Raw genomic sequence first — 10,966 nt, forward strand, 5'->3', positions numbered from 1 at the left:
GCCACACAGTCGGAGGGTCAGCGCTGAGGGAGCGGGCACTGTTGGAGGGTCAGCGCCGAGCGAGCGCCACACAGTCGGAGGGTCAGCACTGAGGAAGCAGGCACTGTCGGAGGGTCAGCGCTGAGGAAGCAGGCACTGTCGGAGGGTCAGCGCTGAGGGAGCGGGCACTGTTGGAGGGTCAGCGCTGTGTTGTGAATACATGTCTGTGTCTGTCTGTTTAGGGAGTAGCATCAGAGTGAATCCCCATGCTGTGTTCTGGGGGAGTTATGGACAGGCTGGCAATGTAAGTACTCACTGACTGTCTTCACTCAGGAGCTGATGATAGGGATGCCCAGCGATGGGATTACCATCCAGTACCACCGACCTGCAGAGACAGGAACATTTAGTGTCACACCTCACTAGGCCATTATTCTGAGATATAGTCCTGCACCCCCCAGAGCTATCACAGAATTTCAAGACGTTTTAAAATATGCAAAGTTCCCCAATTTACTTGCCTTCTGATCCCATCTGATAGCTAGCAATGGATCACACTTCTGTAGTTAACAAAAATTATTGTAAACTACTGTAAGCCATCAGAATAAAACTCTGCTAAACTCTAATCCCCTTTTTAAACTCTCCCACACATACACACACACACGTGTCATGGACAGAGTGAAAACAGCTTCCAAACCTATGACCTCCACCCCCTGGAAGGATGAGGGCAGCACATACATGGGAATAGCAGCCCCCTGCAAGTTCACAAAGACACACCCCATCCCCCACTCACCCACCCACCCACCCATCCATCCTGTCTCTCTCTTGGACAGAGTGAAAGCAGTTCAGTGGATCCTATCCAAGTAGTCTGTTGAGATGATTCTTGTACTGGTCAAAATGCTGCATCTCACTCATCCTTCTCTAGATGCTTTCACTGGTTTGCAGAAGGCACAGGGTGGCTGGTTTACTGATTAAAGGTCTCTGGTCTATCAATTGAAGTTCACGCCTTACAGCAACTGCTATGGTAAAGATAATCTGGCTTTCTTCAGCCATAAAGTGGCTTTTACTGTAGAGAACAGAGAGAGTTTCTGACCTGGAGTTGGTCTGAAATTCTTCTGTGTATCTTGTTCACAGCCCCAAGCAGCTCAGCCACCTGAGAACCAATCACATCATTGTTAGCAGGCAGAAGGCCTTTGCTATCGGTAACTGGTCACTCACTCACAAACCAATCAGCTGCTTGTTGCCAGCCAAAGCTCCATTTATACACAGCCCCATGGTTCCAGTTTATCTGCAAACACTGCTGTAACCAACAGCTGTGTAAACAGTGCTCACTATGAAGATCAGGTAATTTGCTTTCATGCCATACAGCAATCCTTGCAATCCCCAGTTTTGAAAGCTCTTTTCTCATTTCAATCCACAATTTAAAAATACAAAATACATTAGTGATTCAATCTATCCACCCCATATGACCCTCTCACCCAGCGTGAGGCTGCTACCTCAGTGTGACACCCCATTCTCCTGGTGAGACACCCTCCCCCAGTAAGACTCCCTCCCTCCAAGTATGACCCATGAGTCCCCCTCCCTCCCACATGTAACCCCAGTGAGAACCCTTCAGCCAGTGTGACCCCTCCCTCAATGAAATACCCTCCCCCAAAGTCAACTGCTCTACTTGCGCACCGCCCCCACCCCTGGTGTAACCTCAGAGAGACTCCCCTTTGCCACAGAGGGGCCACCTATCCCTCTGTGACACACTGTTTGAATTTGACCCCCTGGCCCAGTGTGAGACCTGAACAAGTGGGAGCACTGCTCCAGAGTGAACCCTGTCTTAGTGTTACCCATCTCCATTTGGCCCCTCCCCCATCGTGACCACTGCCCAGAGTGACCTGCCCCAGTGCAAGCCCTGGCCCAGTGTGATCCCCCTGGCCCAGTGTGACCCCTCGCCCCAGTGTGACCCCTGTCCACTTAGTGTTGGTCATGGAGTAAAGCTGAAGCCTGTGATGTTTGAAGCTGGGGATCACTGTTAGTTTGGATTGCTTCAACATCTCCATCACCACCGGCAGCGTGGTGGCTCAGTGGTTAGCACTGCTGCCTCACGGTGCCAGGGGCCTGGATTCAATCCCACCTTCGGGCGACTGTCTGTGTGGCGTTTCCACATTCTCCCCGTGTCTACGTGGATTTCCTCTGGGTGCTCCGGTTTCCTCCCACAGTCCAAAGATGTGCAGGTTAGGTGGATTGGCCATGCTAAATTGCCTGGTAGCGCCCAGGGACGTGTAGGTTAGGTGTGTTAGCCAATGGAAATGTAGGGTAGGGGGATGGGTCTGGGTGGGATGCGCCTTGGAAGGCCAGTGTGGATTTGTTGGGCCGAATGGCCTGTTTCCACACCGTAGGGATTCTATATAACCCCCGGTCCACCACGCAGTGACCTGCCACTTACTTGAGGGAGAAGCACTGTCGCAGGATAATGAGGAATGCAGCAAAGGTGGTTTCTGTCAGACCCACGTTCCACAGGCTGCAAGAGAGAGAGAGAGAGAGCACACCATCAGAGCCAAGGACGTCCTCCTGTTCCTTGCCCAAGGATTCAGCTCCCCCTGGCACCCCACCATGTGCAGGCAGATGGGATTGGTTTGGAATGGCCACATGGACAGCACAGCCATGGTGGGCTGAAGGGTCTGTTCCTTTGCTGTACCTTTCTATCACCTTCTCGTGTAATCACAGGCAGTTTAACACTTGCCCACTCGCCTCCTCCCTCCCCAGTGCCCATACACACCTTCCAGGTAAAGCAGCGTTTCACTTTGACTTTTTTTTCAATCTCATCTACTTCATTTTGTGCTCCCAACGCGGTCTCCTTTAACATTTGGGGAGACCGAGCTCAGGCTAGGTAACCACTTTGCAAAACACTTCCGCTCTGTCCGTAGAAATGACCCTGACCTCCCTGTCATTTGCTATTTCAATAAACCATCTTACTCTCATGCTGCAGTGTTTCAATGAAACATGTCACAAGTTCAAGGAACAACACCTCATTTTCCAGTTAGGCACTTCAGCACTCAAAATTGAATTCAACGACATCAGAGAATGGACACTGCCCTCCATTTTGATTATAACTCTTCCCACCTCCCTCTCTCCTCCAGCATCATGTCTACATTAGGTTCCCTCACAGCAAATCTGATCTATTTTCTGCTCTTAACACCCATTTCACATCTCAATCGCTCCTTTAGCACCATCGGCACTCCCTTTATCTCTTGCCCTGGCACCCTCACCGCCTGCTCCTCCCCCAGCTCTGTCAATGGCAGAAATCCCGTCATTTTCCAATTCCCTTTCAGTTCCAAAGAATAATCACATCAGACACGAAATGTGTCTTTCTGGTGGAGTTTTCGAAACAGCCAATGATAGAGCAGTGCGTACCGCAAGCATTTCCCAAATGTAAAAGATGCGGTTCAATTTTTAAGACTAAGGCTCTTGTGCTGGATTCTACAGGCAGCAAGAAGAGTTCCCTCCAGTTTATAGAACAGCTCCCCTCAATACCATTGAGAGTGGGATGAAATCAGCCTGAGCACCATGCTCACATTCTACACTAGAGTCCACCTACTTGATGGTGTGAAGGTTGCTGAGTGCAGGTAGGCACTTCTGGAAGATGAAGATGTACCTCTGATCAATCATCCAGCCTGGAAGAGAGGGAGCAGAAGTGTTATTCCAACCCAGACACACATCACACGACACTAGGTTATAGTCCAACAGGCTTATTTGAAAACACTAGGTTTTGGATCATTGCTCCTTCATCAGGTTTAGGGTCATAGAGTCGTACAGTATGGAAACAGACTCTTCGGTCCAACCCGTCCATGCCGGTCAGATATCCTTAATTAATCTAGTCCTATTTTCCAGCATTTGGCCCATATCTCTCTCCAATCTACCTATTCACAAAAGCATCCAGATCAGGTGTGGTGAGAGAGGCATCAAGACACAGAATTTGTAAGTAAAAGATCAAAGATCATACAACTGATGCAAATGTATTGAATAAACCTAAAATGACTGGCTGACTCCCTCCTGCTAAATCTTTAATCAGTTAGAAAGGAGGTGCAGGTTTCGATTGATTAAAATGCAAATCCCAGAATTTCCTTCAAGTGACTGCCCCAAGATAACTAAAGGTTTTATCAGTGTATACTAGATGTGACATCTCAGCTCAGACAATGCATTTTAAGTGTGAGGCCTTGTTTAGAACCTGTCTGCGTTTTAACCTGGAGTCGTCTGATTTTATTTCCAAAGCTCAAATTTATAAAATGCCCCATTGACTGACTGTGTCAACAAACTGTGTGCTTTTTGAACTAAATAGAATGTATCTGCAAATACAAATTCATCCCATAGATTTGTGTGTGTATGTGTGAGTGTGAGTGTGAGTGTGAATGTGTGTGTGTGTATGTGTGTGTGAGTGTGCACGTGCGTGCCTTTGAGAGAGTGTGTCTGAGTATAAGAGTATATGTGTGTGAGAGAGAGGGTCTGTGAGAGTGTCTATGTATGTCAGTGTGAGTGAGTGAGTGAGTGAGGGAGAAAGCATATGTGTGAGTGTGAGGGTGTGTGAGATTGTGTGTGTGTAAGGGTGTGTGTGTGAGAATGTGTGTGTGAGAGAGTGTGTGTAGAGAGAGTGTGTGTGTGTGAGTGTGTGTGAGTGTGAGAGATTGAGTGTGTGTGTGTGTTTGTGTGAGTGTGTGTGAGAGACTGTGTGTGAGAGAGTGTGTGTAGAGAGAGTGTGTGTAGAGAGAGTGTGTGTGTGTGAGTGTGTGTGCGTGTGAGAGATTGCGTGTGTGTGTGTGTGTGTGTGTGTGTGCGCGCGCGCACATATGTGAGAGTGTATAGTGTGGTGGGGTTCACCTGTAGTGCGACATGAACTCACGATCCATTTGAGGCTGTCCTCATGGGGACCGAACTTGGCTATTAGCCCTGCTCGGCGACTCTGCATTGTCGTGTATCCCCATGTCCGCTTTGGAGAACGCTTACCTGAAGATCCGAGGGCGAATGCCCTTGCCTGCTGAAGTGCTCCCCCACTGGAAGGGAACATCCCTGTCTGGCAACTGTTGCATGGTGTCCATTTATCTGTTGTCGTAGTATCTGTATGGTTTTGCAAATATACCATGCTTTGGGCCATTCTTGCCTGCAGCATATGAGATAGACAACATTGGTCGAGTCACGAGTATCTGCCATGCACGCAGTGAGTGGTGTTCCCACGTGTGATGGTAGTGTCCATGCTGATGATCTAGCATGGCTTGCAGAGGTTACCATGACAGGGTTGTATGGTGTTGTGGTCAATGTTGTCCTGAAGGCTGGGTATTTTGCTGCAAACAATGGTCTGTTTAAGATTTGGCAATTGTTCAGAGGCCAGAAGTGGAGACGTGGGGAAGATCTTTGTGAGATACTCATCGCCATCGATAACGTATTGAAGGCTGCGAAGAACATGGGGTAGTTTCTCCGCTCCCGGGAAGTACTGGACAACCGAGGGTACCCTCTCGGCTCGAAGGAGAGAGGATCTCCAAGAAGATCACACATATCAGCACAGGCATCAAGTCTCTACAGAAATGCAAGAAAGCAGAGAAGATCCCAAAAGCACTACAGATCACAAACCCACTCAAGTCAACCTACAACACAGATTACACAGAGAGACTTTGCCATCACACCTCTCGCACATTCCTCAATTGGCTTGTACACCAACTCTACAGCAGGCTCCACAACCTTTAAATCGAGATGGAGTCCATATTCTCAGCTGGTGCTCAAGATACAGCAGCACGGTTACCAGACACTGCCAAACAGACGAGGCAACGGGACTACACCACTACATGCACACCAACAACAAGAAACTGGAGAAACTTGGCATCACCACCAGCAATAACCAAACCTCCCCTGGTACCACAGTACCACCACAGGGAAAATCCATCATCAACTCATCTGACCACACCCTTCAACCGGATGAAATCAAAGTTCTTAGCCGAGGGCTCAGTTTCTGCTCCACAACTAAAATGGACTCCATTGGTCTTGCAGCAGACACAGAGGAATTCATCTGGTGAATGAGGCTCTGGGAATTCTTCCAAGGTGTCAGCAGGGAGCCCAAAGAGACAACCAATGAACCGGATCGGTCGACAGAGAGATCGATGGTGGAGTGACCAAAGAAGGAGTCGGATTGGGCCCCTCTGGAAGGCTGCTGCCCTAGGGTCGACAGGTATGTTCAAGCTGCCAGGAGATGCGCTAATGCCAGATCCATCAGCCACACTCACAAGGCAGTGTAAAATATCACCCAGGCACGATGCAACGCCATCCATTCTCTCAAGATCAATCTCAACATTGTCATCAAACCAGCAGACAAAGGAGGAGCCATTGTCATACAGAATAGAACAGACTACTGCAAGGAAGTGTACCGACAGCTGAACAACCAGGAACGTTACAGACAACTACCTGCCGCTCCAACCAGGGAACACAATAGACTGATCACCACTTTTGATCCGGTCCTGCAGAGTACCCTACACACTCTCATCCCGTGTATTTTCCGCGTAGGGGACTTCTACTGCCTTCCGAAGATACATTAAGCCAACACACCTAGATGTCCCATCGTATCAGGCAATGGGACCCTGTATGAGAACCTCTCTGGCTATATTGAGGGCATCTTAAAATTCATTATACAAGGAGACCCCAGCTACTGTCGCAACACTATAGATATCTTACAGAAACTTAGCACCCACGGGCCAGTCAAACCAGGAACATTCCTCGTCACAATGGGCATTTCAGCACTCTACACCAGCATCCCCCACGATGACAACATTGCTGCAACAGCCACCGTACTCACCACCAATGGCCAATTTCCAGACGCCATCCTACAACTCGTCCACTTCATCCTTAACTACAACATCTTCACTTTAGACAACCAGTTCATCATCCAAACACACAGAACAGCCATGGGGGCCAGATTTGCTCCCCAACATGCCAACATTTTCATGCACAGGTTCGAACAAGACTTCTTGCTGCACAGAACCTCTGACCAACGCTATACACGAGGTACATTGACAACATGGACTCATGGTGAAGAATCACTGAAACAACTACATAGCGATATCAACAAGTTTCATCCCAACATCAGAGTAACACAGACTACTCTTTAGAATCAGTCTCATTGTTGGACACATGCATCTCCATCAGGGACAGACACCTCAATACCTCACTCTACCACAAGCCTATGGATAACCTCACGATGCTGCATTTCTCCAGCTTCCACCCTAAACATATTAAAACATCCACCCCTACGGACAAGTCCTAAGCATACACAGGATCTGTTCGGACAAGGAGGAACGTGTCAGACACCTAAAGATTTTGATGATGCCCTCATAAAAACAGATATGATGCTCAACTCATCGACTGCCAATTCTAATGTGCCGCAGTGAGAAACCTTAATGACCTCCTCAGAAGACAGACACAGGATATACCTGATAGGGTGCCCTTCACCATCCACTACTTCCCAGGAGCAGGAAACCTACACTATGTTCTTTGCAGCCTTCAACACATTATCGATGAGGATGAGCACCTCGCCAAGATCTTCCCCATGCCTCCACTTCTCAAACAAACCTGTTGGACTGTAACCTGGTGTCGTGTGACTTCTGACTTTGTCCACCCCAGCGCAACACCGGCACCTCCACGTCATGACATTTCAGCAGACAGAGACAGATGATAGCATGCCAGGGAAAAAGAGAAGCTGACGCTGGGGAACCACAAGCAGGTGGAAGTGGATTGGCTGTGCTGAGCTGAAAGCAGCCCATGTCATGACAGGATCTGGTGTGTGGGAGTGGATAAAGGACATGGAAGGAGCTGTCCAGGCCCTAAAACGAATGAACTTGATATGGAGTCCTGGGGCTGTAGGGTCTCAAAGCGGAATATGAGGTGCTGTTCTTCCAGCTTGCGCTGAGCATCGCTGGAGCACTGCAGCAAGCCTGAGACAGGGATGTTGGCCTGGGAACATGGAAGTGGCAGTGCCAATACAATGTGGAGCTGGAGGAACACAGCACGTCAGGCAGCACCAGAGGGGCAGGACAGTTGACGTTTCGGGCCTCGACCCTTCATCAGGAGTCCTAATGAAGGGTCTAGGCCCGAAACGTCGATTGTGCTGCTCCTCTGATGCTGCCTGACCTGCTGTGTTCCTCCAGCTCCACACTGTATTGACACTGACTCCAGCATCTGCAGTTCTCGCTGTCTCCAACACGGAAGTGGCAGGTAACCAGAAGAAGCTTGGGGTCATTTTTGCAATCCGAATGCAGGTGTTCCACAAAGCAGTCACCCCCCAGTCTGCTTTTTGTCTCCCCAGTGTTAGAGCAGGTAACATTGCGAGCAGCGAAAGTAGGACATGATAGCACTGGAGAGAGTGCAGAGGGCATTTGTCAGAATGCGGAAAGGTTTGGTTTAATGTGGACAATCTGGATAGACTGGGGCTGTTTTCCAGCAATGAAAGTTGAGAGGGGACCTATTAGAGATGTATATGATTATGAGGGGCATGGACAGGAAGACACGTTTTCCATTACTGGATTCTGCAGCATGCACTGCAGAAATTTACCATCTAGAAGGACAAGGGCAGCAGGTACAATGGGAGCACCACCCCCGTGTAAGTTCCCCTCCAAGCCACTCATTGGAAATATCTCGCTGTCCCTTTAATGTCGTTGGGTCAAAATTCTGGAACTCCCGCCCTAACGGCATTGTGGGTCAACCCACAACACAGGGACTGCATTTCAAGACCGTGGTCCATAAAGGCAGCTCACCACCACCTCCTCGAGGGGCACGTAGGGACAGGAAATAAATGCTGGCCAGCCAGCAATGCCCACATCCCATGAGTAAATAAATAAGTGCAAAAACAGATTTAAGGGAAGGGATAGAAGGTTGAGAAGAAAGTTGAAGAGAAGTTTTATTTTTCCACCCACCTGGAGATGTGCGTCTGGAATTCACTGCCTGGTGTCAGGAACTCTAGTAAGATTACAGCAGGATGGGTCAGGAGTTGGAAAACAGAATGAATATCTGGTGGCTGGTGCTCAAACAATGGGCTGAATCGCCTCTTTCTAGACTGTAAATGTGTCAATGAAGTAATCTGAAAGGTGCTGTCTAAGGAGCCTTGGGGAGTCGCTGCGCTGTATCTTGTGGATGGTACACACTGCTGTGACAGAGCGTCAGTAGTGGAGGTTTGTGGTGCCAATCAATTGGGTTGTTTTGTTCTGGATGGTGTCAAGCTTCTCGAATATTTTTGGAGCTGCACCCTATCCAAGCAAGTAAGGAATATTCCATCTGACTCATGACTCGTGTCTTGTCGTGGGTGGACAGGCTTTGGGGTTAGTAGGGCATGGGTTCCCTCATCTGTGGAGATCCCTCAGCAAACGTTGCTCCCTGCTCCACCGTGCCCCTCTATTAAAACCCCTCAGAATGCCCACCCTGTCCACCAATTTTAAATGTTCACATTCCACTGGCCCCGACTGCTATAATTCCTCACCAAGGCTCATACTGTTGGACCGTACGCCATGGAGCTACATTGTCTCAGGCCCACTGCTGTCTCTGTCTGAAACCTACCTCGGATATAAATGGCCTTCACTTGCTTCGGGTCATCGTTCTCCAGCTCAACTTGTACACTGGGTCTGAAGAAGGAGATCTGATCTTTCAGTGGGGGAGCAGAGGAGACGTCCGAGGGAGTCAGAGATTCCATCTCGTCAACTGGGAGGCAAGCACAATGCAAAGTGTGACATGCAACAAGAAATAAGCAGAATTCCTCACAAACATATATCACTCCCATACACAGGTACAGAACCCCGCTCCCACACACATCCTGCTCCTGCACACAACCCCTCTATTGTACACATGGACACACCCTGCCCCGTACATATGTACACATCCAGTGCCCAAATGCACGTCCCTGGCCCTGCTCTCCAGTACACACGTACCCCTGCCCCACCCCGCTTTAGTACACACACGTACACACCCCTACTCTAGTAAGCGCGTGCCCCGCACCCTGCACACATGTACCTCCTCACACATACCCCCCGCATACAGGTACCTACACACACACACACACACACACATGCCCTGCATACATGTACCTCCTCACACACATCCCCCTGCATAGATGTCCCTTCACACACACGCACAAAATAATATCCACTGGGCTGAAACTTGTGGAAGTGACAGAGCGTGTGATTTGTTTCAGGTCCTGCAGCACAGCCTGAGAATGGCTCACATTGACTGATCCCCCGGTTCCCAATTACTCTGGGAGCCCAGTCCAGTGGAATGAAACATACAATGCCAACCAGGGCATGCAGCGCCAGATGGTAAACAATCGCTTACACATCCCACTGACTGTGATTCCCGGGTGTCGCAGAGTCACAATTGGCATCTCCAGGATCTCCAGTCGGTTACAAATTTCAGTGAGGTCATGCTCCAGGTTCCCAGTGCACACGTAGTCCTCTAGAAAAATACAGAAGGAAACACAATTCCGCACTGTTCCAGCAACCATTAGCAGCCATGAAAATGTGGGATATATCAGAGTGTTACAGTGAGGGGTGTGAGGAATATCAGTGTGTTACAGTGAGGGATGTGGGATATATCAGCGTGTTACAGTGAGGGGTGTGGGCTATATCAGTGTGTTACAGTGAGGGGTGTGGGGTATATCAGTGGGTTACAGTGAGGGGTGTGGGGTATATCAATGTGTTACAGTGAGGGGTGTGGGGTATATCAGAGTGTTACAGTGAGGGGTGTGGGGTATATCAGAGTGCCACAGTGAGGGGTGTGCGGTCTATCAGGGTGTTACAGTGAGGGGTGTGAGATATATCAGGGTGTTACTGTGAGGGGTGTGGGGTATATCAGAGTTATACAGTGAGAGATATGGGGTATATCAGAGTGTTACAGTGAGGGGTGTGGGGTATATCGGTGTGTTACAGTGAGGGATGTGCGGTATATCGGTGTGTTACAGTGAGGGGTGTGGGGTATATCGGTGTGT

The 10,966-nt window shown here is 49.2% G+C and overlaps 1 protein-coding gene across 1 annotated transcript in view; it reads right to left on the reverse strand.

Annotated features, from left to right (window-relative positions):
* The window catches only part of lrrc71 (leucine rich repeat containing 71), a 27,691-nt gene that overhangs the window by 15,371 nt on the left and 1,354 nt on the right, over window positions 1–10,966 (reverse strand). The window contains exons 2-6 of the mRNA XM_048620285.1: window positions 10,315–10,434; window positions 9,547–9,687; window positions 3,560–3,635; window positions 2,408–2,482; window positions 296–364 (exon numbers count right to left, since the gene is read on the reverse strand). Coding sequence (XP_048476242.1) covers window positions 296–364; window positions 2,408–2,482; window positions 3,560–3,635; window positions 9,547–9,687; window positions 10,315–10,434 — 481 coding nt within the window. The remainder of the gene's footprint in view (window positions 1–295; window positions 365–2,407; window positions 2,483–3,559; window positions 3,636–9,546; window positions 9,688–10,314; window positions 10,435–10,966) is intronic.

This window comes from Rhincodon typus, chromosome 46 (genome assembly GCF_021869965.1).
Source record: "Rhincodon typus isolate 14 chromosome 46, sRhiTyp1.1, whole genome shotgun sequence".
Classification (NCBI taxonomy): domain Eukaryota; kingdom Metazoa; phylum Chordata; class Chondrichthyes; order Orectolobiformes; family Rhincodontidae; genus Rhincodon; species Rhincodon typus.